The sequence below is a fragment of the Desmodus rotundus genome, chromosome 6 (assembly GCF_022682495.2).
Source record: "Desmodus rotundus isolate HL8 chromosome 6, HLdesRot8A.1, whole genome shotgun sequence".
Lineage (NCBI taxonomy): Eukaryota > Metazoa > Chordata > Mammalia > Chiroptera > Phyllostomidae > Desmodus > Desmodus rotundus.
The window spans coordinates 48,777,299-48,792,515 of record NC_071392.1 but is presented as its reverse complement, the minus strand read 5'-3'; the positions used below and the strand labels follow the sequence as shown (position 1 = coordinate 48,792,515).

The 15,217-nt window shown below is 40.8% G+C and overlaps 1 protein-coding gene and 1 pseudogene across 3 annotated transcripts in view; one reads left to right on the top strand and one right to left on the bottom strand.

The window, feature by feature from the left end:
• The window catches only part of LOC112303077 (keratin, type I cytoskeletal 18-like), a 375,683-nt pseudogene that overhangs the window by 18,888 nt on the left and 341,578 nt on the right, over positions 1-15,217 (top strand).
• Positions 1-15,217, bottom strand: part of PIK3CG (phosphatidylinositol-4,5-bisphosphate 3-kinase catalytic subunit gamma) — a 40,590-nt gene that overhangs the window by 9,685 nt on the left and 15,688 nt on the right. For 2 of the 3 annotated variants that reach the window (XM_024558514.4, XM_024558505.3), the window contains exons 7-10: positions 14,923-15,013; positions 14,007-14,137; positions 12,939-13,050; positions 11,573-11,730 (exon numbers count right to left, since the gene is read on the bottom strand). In XM_024558514.4, coding sequence (XP_024414282.1) covers positions 11,573-11,730; positions 12,939-13,050; positions 14,007-14,137; positions 14,923-15,013 — 492 coding nt within the window. Of the gene's footprint in view, positions 1-7,766; positions 11,162-11,572; positions 11,731-12,938; positions 13,051-14,006; positions 14,138-14,922; positions 15,014-15,217 lie in introns of those variants that run through there. The other variant, XM_045193591.3, reaches the window with a different exon arrangement.

Here is a 15,217-nt window from a genome sequence, read left to right as displayed (position 1 = left end):
CTCACTCATATGTTGGATCTAATGAACCTACCAAACTGACAAGCAAAATAGAGACAGACTCATAGATAGAGAGCAGGAAGACAGCTAAGGCTGGGGAAGGTTAGAAGGTGAAGGGATTGAGCAAAAAGGAACAAGGCCTCATGGGCATGGACAACAGTGCGGTGATTGTGAGGAGAAGGGGGTATAAGGGGACTAAACAGTAATGGAAAAAATATAATAAATAAAAAAATTAAAAATATTCAAAATAAATTCCAGATGAATTAAAGATTTAAATAAAAAATGGCAAATACAGTATTTAAATAATCATGAAATGGGAACGGACTTTATGAAGATGACTTCCAAAATAGAATCTGTAAAGAATAGCTGGAACTATTATAGAAACTTCAAACTTTTGAGGGGAAAAAAGCTATAAAAATATTAAAGGAGGCAAATAACAAGAGAAAACATATTCGCAACATGAGAGATCACTTCACCCCAACCATCAATAGCTCTTACAAATCAATAAGAAAGAGGTAAGTACTTGGCTAGAAATACAGGCCAAGGATATAAACGAAGATTCATACTATAAGACATAAAACAGATAAACATATGAAAAAAATATGCAACCCCATTAGTAATCAAACAAATATAACCTAAAAAGAGATGGAAACATTCATTTACTGAATTGGAGAATCTTTTTTATTTTTACATTTTTAAGGATAATACCCAATGTTCACCTTTCATAGGCCAATGGTAGATGGAAATAGGTATAATTTTACTAGCAGATAATTTGATAACATGCATCAAAAGCTTTAAAATACTTATAAGTGTTATATAAATTAATTGTGGTGGTGGTTATACGATATGCATTTGTCAAAATTCAAAGACCTGTGTACCTTAAAAGGTCCAATTCTGCTGTATGTGAATTATGCCTCAATAAATTTGACTTTAAAAATGTCTATATCCTTTTGTCCAGAAATTCCCATGCTGGGAATTTACCTTTTCTTTTTAAAGATTGTATTTATTTTATGTTTAGAAAGAGGGGAAAGGAGAAAGAGAGGGAGAGAAACATCAATGTGTGGTTGCCTCTCATGTGCCCCTTAGTGGAGACCTGGCCTACAACCCAGGCATGTGCCCTGACTGGGAATCGAACCAGTGACCATTTGGTTCTCAGGCTGGTGCTCAATCCACTGAGCCACACCAGCCAGGGCAGAATTTACCTTTTTTTTTTTAAAAAAAAGGCTAATCTTGCAATGATGTCTATAAGAATGTTAATTAGAACATGTTTAAAATTGTAGAAAATTGAAAGCAACCTAAATATCCTACAACTTGGGATTGATAAAAAGGATTTATGAAAGTACCTATAATTGAGCCCTTTATAACTACTAGAATGATATTGTAGAAGAATATTTAATAAGCATGTAAAAGCTTTTGAGTTAAAAAGCAGGTTTGAACCAACACATAGTATAATCCCATTTTGATAATTGAACACATTTTTTTTTTAAAAAGAGTGTAAGTTTACAGGCCAAAATGTTAATAGTGCTTTTTCTTTTTGCTTTTAGATGACCTCTTCTGTGTCATTTGCATGTGGCAGGGTAACTGCCATGACAACGGTGGTCATGCCTGTGTCACTCTGTGGGTCAAGGCTGGACTGTGCACGCATCACCCTAGCCAAGGACAAAAACTCATGGACTCTTCTGGCATTTTTAAGTGAGACAATATATATAAAATGCCTGTCACAGAGGATGGCACATAGCAAGGTTTCAATAGATGTTAGTCCTCTCCCTTCCTACCTGGAGGACAGAGTGACTCCAGGGAGTCTCCGCAGATGCAGTCGACTGAGCTGTTCCTGCGGCAGCCCAGACACCATGTCCCTGGAAGTGGTCCCATCGCCTTAGTGCTCTTGCGTTTTTAATGACTCCACTTCCATCAGGAAATCATTGTCTCTTGCTCACCCGTAGGACCCACTGAGGTCTCTCTCATTTTTGGCTAATTACACAGGCTAAGGGCAGACTTCACCCCAGGCAACAGTCTCATTAATTTGCCAACTCACACAATTTTCACAAAGGTGTAAATGAGGATGACTTTTGATTTTGAATTAGATTACATTCTGATTTTTAATTATTTTCTTTTGTACACTGGGAGCTCGAGGCAAACCCCCTACTTTCCACCCTTCTCACCCCACACAGCCACACTACAGTCTGAGAGTACTATGTGGTCAAATTCTTTAACAGGAATTGTCTGAGGAGGAAAATTAATCTGGGGCCAAGTTTTAACACCAATCTATAGGTGCCCAGTACGTATGTGTCAAGTGGCAACACAGTGATTAACCAAAGCACAAGATCTCCGAAGAACACAAAGAGATGTTTAAAAAAAGAACTGTTGCCCTGGGGTGGCTCATTTGGTTGGGGTGTCATCCCATACACCAAAAGTTGTGGGTTTGATTCCTGGTCAGGGCATATACCCAGGTTGCAGGTTTGATTCCCTGGTTGGGGGGCATATGGGAGGCAACTGATCGATGTTTCTGCTTCTCTTGAAGGTCATCTCACCTACATAAGGAATTTACACTGGCTCTTATTTATCCAGTTAGTTCTGATTTTCATATATTGTACAGGAGTCGCTTCTATGACAAAGAAATGTCATCCCCAAATTTAACCACATGCCCCATACTTGTCAGACGCAATGTCTAAAATCTGACTGGCTGTGCAGACTTAGACACTTGGTGCAGATTTATCGCGTAAAGGTAGTGTGGGGCAGTGGTTAAAAGCACAGATTCACACCTCACTCAGTGCCCAGATTCAAACTGTCAGATTATTACTGACAAGCTGCTTGTCACAGAAGTTGCTTAAACTCTCTGGACATTGGTTTCCTCATCTGTGGAATAATAATAACAACAATACCCATTTCATATGGTAGTGGTAAGATTTAAGTGCTATGTAAGTGGTTGGCTATTATTGTTAATAATATGAGAAGTTGCATTATTGATCACATACTTCTCAATGCTGAGGAGGTCACCTTCCCATTTAGACCACCTGTTCAAAATGTCTCCTTAAACAGTAAAGACCTAGGTGGTGAAGTGGGTCGGGGTAGGAGCCTCAGTTCCCACCAGTGTCCAGGGGGAGGGTTTTGTTCACACTGGCCCCTGAGATGGGTAGGAAGACAGGAACATGTGGCAGGCACAAAGGCTACATATGCAGGTGTTTCTCTTGCTATGAGGGGCACAGTGAGCACTTGCTCCACCCACTCAAGCCCCAGAGGTTTCATTTCTGCCCTTTGTACTCAGCCATCATTCTGTGAGAGCATTCTGACCATGCTGCCTCGGCCCAGAGGCCTGTGGTTTGAGACACCATGAGGATGTGGCTTGGGGAGTCCAGGGGGAAGCACAGAACACAGAAGTTACTGGCTATAGCAACAGAATTTTCCCTTCTGCCAGGGCTGCCCGGCACTGACCTCAGACCTTCTTCTTCTGTCCTTCTCCAATGCCTGTTGAAGGCTTTCTGTTACTGAGTGGAGAAGAAGGGGTAAAGGGAAGAATCTGATTTCAGGGACTTGGTTAATATACTTGTTAATGAGTGTGAATGTGGGGAACACTGCAGGACTGTGAATGTCATTCGCTGGACAAGCCTGCCTTAGTAGCTAATAAATAGAGAGAGTCTACACAGTACCTCTGCTCTTAACTTCACAGTTGATTCCAATGCCTTAATTATAGCATCTAGTACCAAAAGAATGATTGTTTTTTACAAAACTGCCACTCCCTTAGCTCTTGGGAACAAAGGAATTCATTACCATTTCAGGGTCAACACTTTGACTTGATTTGTTAACTGGACCAACTTATTACTCCGCTAAACTGAACAAACAAGCAAACAAACAAACTACTTTCTATGTACAATCTACTCAATTGTTAACCACGAATGAGCTCTGACTGCTTTAGACTATCCAAGGTCATGTGGAATACTCCTACTTTTTCTGTAAATTCCTCCATTCTTATCTTGAAACAAAGTGGAAGTGAAATATTACTGTATATAATGCACAAAAATGAGGAAGTAATCTCAGGGTCAAAAATAAACAACAACAAAAAAACCCTTAAAAAAACAGAAACTCCCTGAGCAGAATCTACGGCTGAGAGGAGAAAGAAGAAAAACAAATACTCATTAATGAACAGAAATATTCTCACCCATTGACTTTTCCTGAATGATCATGTTGCCTCTGTCTGCTAGAGGAAGGAGAGCATGGAGAAAAATATTTCAGTCAAAGACAGGGGGTTTTATTTTGTTTTCTATAAGAATCAATGAATTAGCTGGGCAATGTCTTTAGAATTTATTTTGGCAAACAGAGAAGGTCACTGATTAGCAGACCTAATAATGCAGGAAGAAGCACCTTTTGGTAAATCTGAAGTAAGAGTGTGTCTGACACTTGGTCATGCATTTGTTCAGTTTGAATAAGAATTCTTATCTTTAAGGACTTCTTAAAAATGTTTCTCAGACTAGCTCTGTCTACCAGAGGAAGGGCTGTATTTCCATGTTCTCACATATTTATCTAGAAGTTCATTCATTATAAAGGTAAAGGTTACAATTAAACTGTCCTATTTTAGTAAAATATTCTGAATAGATGAGACTGTATGTAGTGGGGTATGTGTTATCTTCTAGCCTTGTTCCAAAAAGGATTGAAGGTAGATTATTTGTACACATAAAAATCAAAGCAACATTATTTAGAGGTGGGTAGAAGAAGGAGAGGGACTCACAAAGGAAATGACCCACAATGAATTTGGGCGAGAGATTAAGCCTACATATCACAAATCCTATATACTTGCTATGGGTGGTCTTCCAATATATCTGTAGCCAAAAGGAGGATTGAATGTGTTACTTCACCCAATATACAGAAGATTTTAAAAACCTACTTGTTTAGGAGAAACACAATTTTTGTAGAGACTAAGACCTAAGAAATTTCCTGAGTGGATTTTTATAAAGAGTACACTTTGTAACATGGTGAATAGTGTCCTCAATAATACTCCTATGGTAGACAAAACAATTCTCTAAAAGAAACCAAACATTGAGAGAATGATGCCAGTTGGAAGGTTATTCTTGATAAATGTTTAAAAGTACCAGAGGTCTCATATCTCAGGCACTGAGCAACACTGCATGCTGGTGGATTAACACGGAACCAATCCAAGGCCATTTTTCAGTGGTATGTTCATTTCTTTTCCAGAAAAGTGATAAAACTCAGCAAGCCTATCCAAGTCCTAACAATTCTACATTCAGGCAAGTTTGCATCTGGGGGAGATGTCACACCAACATATCTGAACTCCTGTAAAGGGCTGATGCTGGACCTTTCTCTGAGCATACACTCCAATGGCAGCACAGGCAGATAGCGAAGCACTGAGAGTGTCAAGACTCGATGGAGGAGGCTGAGCTTGTCCTCATTGGTGGGCCAGGGTACAGATCTCAAGAGAGATCCTTTATCCACTCAGTAAGTTTTGGGCAGTTTGACAGATAAACCTGTCATCTCCCTGGTGACCTGTAATAAGCCTTTATTACAGTAATGTTTGATTAATCAAATGAACTTCAAAGGACTTCTTTGTTTTGTTCTCTACCCTCCAGCCAAGCCCACACCCTGCTTCAAATTAGACCCACATTTCTTTTCTTGACTCAAATTCTACTACGCACTCCCATGTATACCTGTGTTCCACCCATACCGGACAACCGTGCTTTTATTCCTAAGTGCTGATACCAAATACTAACTTCATGCCCTTGCTCATGTTCTTCTCGTGATGCAGAGGGGGAAGGAACATCCAGGCAGAAGGAATAACATGAGCAAGGGCATGAAGTTTGGACATGTGGTATAGACCTATAGTATACATTCAATATAGGGCACAATGTAATTGAACTCAGCCCTTAAGGCACCAATATAAGCACTTCCTTCACTCCATAGCCCTTTTCTATCCCCCAGGATTTAGTGCTTCCTCTGTAACCCATGGTTGAAATCCTTAGTACAAAGTTGTATATGTATCTCTTAGTAGAAAGATATACAAAGTTGTATAGTATCTCTTCTGCTGGGCCCTGGGGCTGTGCCTCTGCTCTGTGTCACCCGTGCCCAGCACACTGTAGATAATGTGCAGAATGCGTAATGCACAGGGGCCAAGTTCAGTGTTGGGAAAGATTCATTGCTGTAAAATCAGGATGAATTAGGGAACAATCATATTGGAAGAGGATTAAACTATAGAGACATCTCTCCTTACCGAGAGCAGTACTTGAGCCTTCTTTGTGCCCGGCACGGTATCTGAAATGTAGTAGGAATTTAACAAGTGTGTGTTGAATAAGTGTGCTGTCTTGGATATGGAAGGACAGGGCCTGGTGACTGTAACAGGAAGGAGAAGGAGGCTGAGACAGCCCAGCATGGCAGGTCACACGTATGGACAGTTACAGGTGTAGACAAGTGCAGGGGACACCATGCAGGGAAGGGGAGTCAGAGAACAGGGATGGGGAGTCAGAGAACAGGGATGGGGAATAACGGTGAGCATCAGATGGTGAGGTCTCTGCCCCGTGCTCCCTGGGGCTGGCCTAGGAGACTACTTGACTTTCTGCAAGACAGATAGCAGGAGGGAGCAGGGACCCAGGGCTCGAAGCAGGTTAACAAGCAGGGCCTGGTGGAGGAACTGAGGTGGAAGTAGTTCAGACAGCCTGGGGTCTGAGATGAGAGCTAGATGAGAGCGGAGGTGAAGTGAGAATGAAGGTTCTTAAAAACCCAAGTCAGGACTCTGTATAGCGGCTGGGCCCAGGGCTGGGCCTGCAGGTGGAGGCACGGGGGTGCACCCTGGCATGGGGACAGCGCTGCCGGGGTGGAAGCCCAGCGGGGCCTGATAAAACCGGCGTCCTAGATTAAAATAACATAATGTGTCCCAGACTTCTCTCATATAATGCTTCTTAAGAGTGACATCTAGGGGCAAGTGCCTTTTAAGTACGTCCGTCAAATTGCCCACTTTGCATAGGTGTGCATGCGGAGATGTTCCCCTGACTTCTTCAGCTTCGTCTGATGTACAGTTGCTCAGTGCCTACTAGGTGCAAAGGACATCTTCACAATGCTTGTTCGTACACGGCCAAGTTGTTTATGCTCCTTGAAAACTGTCCTACATAGAATGTATACTATAGGAGTATGTACCACAGGTATATATACTACAAGTCTTATTTTCTTGGCACGAACTATGGCTCTGATAGAAAAAAATATGTAATGGTTGTGTCAGTGAGAAAATTTTCACAGAAATGTGAATGGGCACCATATAACAAATATTTGTATTATTTAATAACATACTAGATTTCATAATTAGGTTTACTTCTTCTGATGTACAGATATTTAACCTGCACCTTGAAGGCTTATTGACATCCATGTGATGGTAGTTTGTCTATCTGTGCCTGGGTTACTACTTCAGAAATTCGTAGAATACAATGTATTATGAGGAAGGAAGAAAACCAAGAGGCAAGCTAGTCTCATCTACTTCATACTAACGCAGGAATTACTCCTCTACCATTCACTCCCTCACACCCCAAATAACTTCCTGAGTGCTTATATGCCTCAGGCCTCAAGGGAGGGATTCAAGTAAGGTGTGGCGTGCGGCACAGAGCTAACTCTGGGAAGGGAGACACAAAGAGCAGGCTAGCACAGATGATTACATGCTGTGATAGATGCTATGAGGGCAACATGCAGGGGCTGTGGCAAAGAGTGACACCAGGGACCTTATTTAGAAGACTGCTCTGATCAATAACACTTCAGCCGGGCCCTAAAGGGCTGGGGGGGGGGGAGGGGGAAGGGCGTTCCAGGGAGAAGGCCTGCCTGGTGAACAGCTGGACAGGTGGACCGGGAAGACATGGAAGAAGGCCACTGCTACCTGCGTGAATGTAGGGAGGGTGTCATGGGGCAGGTTGGAGGGGGCAGGGCTCCATGGCACAGGGCCCTGTAGGGCAAGATTAGACATTTAGATTTTATTTCAAGTCAGAGGAGAAGTCAGTGAACAGTTTAAAATAAGGGAGCAACATTGTATCTATTTCTTCAGTTTTTAACCAAGTTCTAATTAATTTACAACCTTCTAAAACACCAAATAGTGTACTTAATGAAAGAAAAACACTAGACTGTTGACAGTGTCGTTTTGGGAGGCGGGATAATGGCTTTTGCATATCCTACTGATGTTTTCAGTGTTTTGCTGGGTTTTGTTTTTTTTTTTTAAGAAGCAGTTACTACTTTTAATTAGAAAAAACCCACATTCTTATATAAAAATAAATGGGAAGCCACATTTTATTTGCCAGTGACATAAATGTATTTGTACGTAATATATGTTCTATAACTGTTCAGTGAAATTTAAAACAAAATGCTTCAAAAATAAATTACCAGTGGGAAAAACATTGTTTTCTTTTTTTATCTCTTCAGTAAGAGAGAGGTTTTTCTAAGGAGAACTTATCGAAATGGTCATCATCGAAATACACGTGTGTGTGCTGCTCCACCGGCTACCAGACAACCCTGGGTTCCAATAGCAGGCCTTGGTTTGTGTCTTTTTGTCTGGTTATAGTTTGTTCCTGAACTCTCGCTGTTCTACAGATAATTTATGAATATGGTCCTCTGCTAAACTAGCTAGCCAGTGCTAGTTTAGTTCAGTTTGAGTTAAAACTTGGAAAGAAGAGAGGTGAAATAAAGGAGCACCGTCCTCTGCCAGTTCCCCTGGCTTCCATCCTCTGGCCACTTGCTAGGTTTATTTTTAAGACTTTGTGGTGAGGGCTTACCTCATCCTTACCAAAAAGTGGGTCAACTTTTTTCCACCCATTCTAATAAGTTATTCAAATATGCTGCATGCATTAATTAATCTTGCCAATTCAAAATGAGTGATTCATTGGAAATGAGGAAACCTTTAATTCAAATGTAAATATATACAACATTTCCCGATTACCTAAAAATGGCAGCTTCATTATACAAGATCTGAGATGCTATTTAGAGAGTTTAGAGATGTGCTTCCTGAGCTTGACAAACTTCACCTCAAAAGGGATCATAAAACTAAGAAACAGGAAATCTTCTGAAAGGCTTAGTAGTATGTAAAAAAAAAAAAAACCTGCCAAAGGGTCTGAGTTAAGTGATGAAAAAACTTGCTGCTCACCTTTGAGAGGCTGGAAGCTTCAGAAGGGCTGCATCTGTGTAACTGTTCACAAACGTACATGTGTTTGGCTTTCGTTCTATTGTGAGTGAGGTGGGTGGGGACAAGTACAGAAAGGAGGAACAGATAAGGGGGCAGGCAGCGCGTGGACCCTCACTTGCTCTTTAACCAGAACAATGCTACTTTTTCATGCTTTATATGTTATTCTTCTGTCTGAGATGTCATTTCAGAAAGAGCTTCTTAACTTGAAATTGTTCAAACTGTGAAGACATGTTGTGATGGGTTTCAGCTTCTGCTATAGTCTGGCCACTGGACTAAGCATTCTACATGTTTCATTTAAACAATACCTAAAAAATCACATAACATAGGTCCTAGTATTCCCACTTTACAGATGAGGAAACTGAGGTTCTGAAAGGATAATTTGTATCACATGCACAGCAATGAAGTAGTAGGGTCAGGATTCAAACTCAAGTTTCTCTGCTCCAATGCCCATCCTTCCTTCACCCACAATACCTTGCTGGATCTGTGTTTAAGGATCAAAGTGCATGTATACACAGGCACCTAAATAGTATGTCAACCCTCTAAAGCATAGATCTTTCTATGTAAGCATGTACAGTTTATGAAGGTATGTTTTTAGTGGTGGAAACTGCCTAGATGTCACTTTAGAGAAAGGTTTTAATGACTTAAGAAACACATTTTGGCCACAAAGAATGGAGAAATGCTTCCAGACTGAGAGGACAGCTTGTACAAAGTCTCCCTGCAAAGAGTTCTTGCTCTGGGTGGAAGCTGCCTGGAGGGGAGGCAACCACTCCTTGGCCTCTGCTTCCCCCCAGATTTAAAACAACAACAAAGAAGAGTAAGGGGGAAGTCCTCCTGGAATTTTAGGGTTGACATGGGCACTTTTGGATCTATGGAAATGTTGTCAGCAACAGGATAGATGGGCAGTCATTTGGGGAAGAACCACTAGTGAAAAGGAAGAGAACATATCCACAGAACCAAGGAGAACCTGTTAGTGAGGTCAATTCCCGGTGTCTGTCTGACTCTTTAAATAGCACTTTTGCTGCTTTGTTTGTTCAAAGCTAGTCAGGTGAGTCACCTCCGCAGGGAGAGGAGAATTGAGTGTTTCCCCTCAATTAAATGGTTAAATTCTTCCAGGTGTCTCTTCTCTCTCTCTCTCTCTCTCTCTCTCTCTCTCTCTCTCTCTCTCTCTCTTTCTTTCTTCTTTTCTTTTTTTTTGGTGAGACTATTTTTCTGTTCTAGGAAGCTGTCAAAACATACGATTTTAACTTTAAAGAAAAACAGAACTGAAATGTGTCAAATCCCTGGAAATAGTCTGAAACCCAGTTGAGTTTACACAGAAAAACACACACTAAAAATCTTAAGACCATCTGGCCACAGAGATCTCAGTTTCTCTGACAAAACTCCTGGAACTGTGGAGGATAAGTCCTGTAATCACTGAAGTGAAAATCAGGCAGGAGAACAAACAAGAACAGACAGGTTTCAAAACAGTACATTCTAGTTCCTGTTTCACTGAGCTTCAGGCCCATGTCTGCTCCCAAGGATAACACGGGACCCGAGAAGAGACTCAGGAAAAAGACTTACTCCTAAAATGTTGGTACATATCAGAGGCACTAGGGAGAGGGCTGTTGTACATATAAAGTCATCACCTGTTGCCTCTATTGGTCTGTTTTGTGTTTATTAATAAAATTGGTATATTATAGTAGTAATTATAATTTCTCTGAGTTACATTCATTCACAGTTACTAAATTTGCAAGCATGAAAATTTTACTCCTCAGATGTTTAAAATATTTGAGAGTCAAAAGTGAATGTAGACCAGGAAGGCCTGGAAAAGAAGGCGGAATGTGAACGCTCCCAGGGAGCTGGGCAGACCCACGCAGGAGCTGGTTCGCAGTGAGCAGGCAAGCCAGCGCTCTGCAGGACCTGCAGCCCAGTCGACAGGACTTCAAATGAGAGAAGAGACTGTCCTTTACAAAGATGAGACAAGCACACTGTGGTACAACAGAGTTCCTGTGTTAGCAATTTGTTACACACCTGGAGAAAAAAATGATCAAGAAAAGCCCATAATCATTTGAAAGTCCTGAAAAATCTATATAAAAGTTGGGACTTCTGGGCAGTGCCTTGGATACATAAATAGTCAAAAGCTGAACCTGCTTGCCAGGCGATCTTTCTTAAAGCCCCCTCTTCAGTACCAGTGTGATGCTGATGGCCTAGAATCACCAGTCCCACTGAAGTTTTTCCTTGCTGTTGGGCTTTAGGTGGGAGGATTACTGAGAAATGTCATTTTGCACTTGGGGAAGGAATGGAGGTGATGGGTGGTCATGCGAGAAGGGGTGGGCGGAGGTGCGAGGAGCCTCAAAGTGGAGGGAAAGGTGAGGGCACCTGTGCACCGCTGGCACATCTGCTTGGCGTTCACAGTAGGTGGTCATGAGGGAGGCCAGTTACCTGAAATTTCTGGAAGTGTAGGCTTGTCTTCTTTCCAGAAGTTCCCATCACAAACAGGAAGTCTGGGGTTAGCACGAATGGCACTCTCTCTTTATTAATGCCCAGGAAACTTTTGTAGTTCCCAAGGATGTGCCCAAAGTCAATATGAAATAGATTTCCTTAAAAGAAGAAAACGTCTGACATCATTACACTGGCATAAGCACTTGTAACAATACTCTGGTTTGTTTATTTCTCGAAACTTTTTTTAAGTTGCCTGACAATGAACTATCTTGGGTGACAGAGCTATTTTTATACTGTTTTATCAGCCGGTGATATTTTTTTGTCTTAGCAGGTGTGTGTAGTAGTAGCCACAAAGCACTCTTTGAACCAAGGGTGTTTTCTATAGATATCCTTCCGGTGTTCTTTAAATGACAGCCAAATGTTATTTAAAAATTGTCATTTCAGAATTATTATTAGAAATATAAATAAAAACTCTGGCTAATATGTCGTCATTATGCCCAAGACCCTCTTATGCCCTTTGTGTAACTCAAGATAGACTGATGTTTCATTCTGCTTGGAGGAGGGACATTTACCTTTTACTTTTGAGTAGCAAGATAGAAATAAGTTATTTGAATCTCCTTTGGGTCAATTTCTACTACTGTTACCATCACCACCACAACCACCATCATCTCTTCTCATTTGTATAGTTCTTTATCATAGGTAGGGTCTGTAAAGGCATTATCTCTTTCAATTTTCATAGAGAGTAAGTGGTTTACCCAAATGTGGTGCTTTTTCCAGACTGTCCTCTTAAATTGGTCCAAATTTCTTAGACAAAAATTTCCTGGCATGGTAGCCAATACTGAGCATTGTCAGAGTGGACAGTGAACCAGTGAAGAGGGGCAAGTTAGGAAGGCACAGCATTTCAGATTTAAAGAGATATTTATGAGTTCTTTTTGTTGTTTTTCTATGAAATCTGACACTGCTGATCACACCACCTTCACCAGCTTCTGGGATAAGATCCTACTTAGCTGCTGCCTGATTTATGCTACTTAGGTCTCATTTCCCACATCATCTTCCATGACTCACGCCTGAGTGATCTAGGGTGATCACGGAATCTGTGTCTCTGTACAATGACTTCTAGATATGTGCTCCACCCTTGAACTCCATTTAAAAATTACTGTGTGCTGGGGGGAGGAAGAGTTGGTGTTCAACGGGTACTGACTTTCAGCTGAGGAACATGACAAAGCTTCGGAGATGAGTGGTGGTGATGTCCAACAATGCGAATGTACTCGATGCCACCACGCTGTACACTTACACCGGCTAAAATGGTAAATTTATGTCATGTGTATTTCACCACAACCAAAAAATTTACAATAAATAAACTCACCTGTCTCTGTAATCATAATGTTGTCATTGTGCCGGTCACCGATTCCAAGAACAAAGGTTGCCACGCAATAGCCAGCACAGGAATAAACAAATCTCTCCACTGCAGCCTGAAACTAATTAAAAAGCGTCTGAACATTAGTTGTGTTCTAACCACAAAGAGCGGCATGAATCTATTACAAATGACTTTCAAAAAGACATTACATTTTCAGAGAGCGAGTTAGTTGTGCCTGGTTCCATTGATGTTATATCTGCTCAGTGCCAACTTTCTCATTGCCCTACTTGTATTTTAGGCGAAGATTCAGTGACTCACAACAGCACCAGGAGGAAACAAGAGTCAAAGGGCAACATCACTTTAATCAAAGGGTCACTTCACTTTCTAACCATGCGTCACTTGCCAACAACCATACAGAACCCACGATCATTTGTCATTGGTGAACATGTGTTCTGCTTGGGACCACTTAAAATACGATGGGGTCACAATACACATGTATATCAGGCTAATAAGTGCTGCTAATTATATTGCCTCCCCAAAAGCTGCTAACCATGCAAGTGAGAAATGCTAATCTTGTGCAGCAGAATTTTAAACAGCAGCCCAGCAGCATGTGAAGGATTTAGCACATGGACTTGAGAGGAATGGTGGAACCGACATTTTCAACATCCATAATTTACCTTTTAGATTAGAGGGAAGTGGTAAATTAGAAATTACTTAATAGGGTATGTGGTGTTTCCCAGGTAGGAAGAAATTTATATGTGGTAACTAAATTTTTCTGCTGAACAACAAAAATAGACTTTCATAAAAAGTGCTAACAAATTATTTCACAGAACCAAATTTTATGCAAAGCGTGCCTGATAATCAAAGGAGAAGCAAATGCTTGTGGATTCTGAACTGAGCACGTCTGTTTTACACAGATATGCTATGCTTAAACCCCTGTGACCTCATGCATAAGGGCTTCCCCACATACATCAGGAGGCACGATATCGCTAGATCCTTTGAAAGCGTGAAACTACCGTTACTATGTAAATGACAACTGACAAGGAGCCTTCAGAGTAAGGAAATGCAGGAGCCCACCTTCTCTTCAATGGGGCATTTTTCTCTGAGCCAGTGATTCAGGACTTCATCCTTAAACGCGCCTGTGTTGCCCACTGTGCTTTGCTGAATTTTGGCAATTGTTGTGGCATCTTTCACAATCTCGATCATTCCTACAAGAGGAAGCACACAGTTTGATGTAGGTTGGGGTCCAGTGCCTGGCCCAGAGGAGAAATGGCTATGTCTTTGTGGAGTGGAGGGCAGAGAGCTGTTTGCCAGGTTCATGCTGTTGGTGGTCTTAGCAGTAAGAAAAACAAACAAAAGGAGGAGAAAATGGAAGTTGTGTGGGACATGCTTTCAATATCCCCCCAAAGAGGAAAGGGATGGCTTTGAAAAGTAATAAGTAAAAGCAGTTATGGCCTGAGTATATCCTTCCTTACTTGGCAACCTGTGCCTTTTCCTTTTTCAAATTACAGGTCAAATGTAAATGATTTTGTACAGTTCTCAAATTGGAAACTTGAATAAAAATGTTTGATTGACATTAAATTGTTAAATGTTTGTAAAAGCACCTAAGAGTGGAATATATAATAGCTTTGATAATGTGAATTCTGGGATACTAAAATAAGTGACAGATATTTCTGTCTATTTTTAAATGTGAACTGTGAGGGAGAAGTTTAATATGCAATGAAACAGTTAAAGTTTAGAGGTAGAAAAGTAAAGAGGAAGGACCAGTTCTTACTAAAATCATTTCCATGTCTAGGCACAAGGATTTGAATCCATTTACCTTCAACATATCCATATTAAATTGGAAGCCACATTCACCATCCCGAAAACCTTTTCTTCCTTTTTATATGGATTATGATTGTAATTTGGCAGTTAGTAAATGCCTACACTGAAGGAATTATAGTCCTTTAACACTAACTCAGTGCTATATCCCTCTCCTGAGGTAACCACACACCTATTTTGTCACCAGTTGAAATGCAACCATATGGCAAGAGGCACAAATCCAGAGATTCAGTCTCCCAAATGGACTCCATGATTCGTAGAATCTGGGCATTAAAACACAAAAAAGTTTCCATTATAAATGTATATATTTTTTCTCTTTTAAAAATCTTATCTGGTAACACAAAATATATAAGTAACAACTGTACTTTTATTTATCAGCCTGGTACTCTAAAGTTTCTATTCCTTGGTAGCCTGTTAATTTTGGTTCCTGAGATTTACCTTGAGAAAGAAGATAAATGGATTTCTTT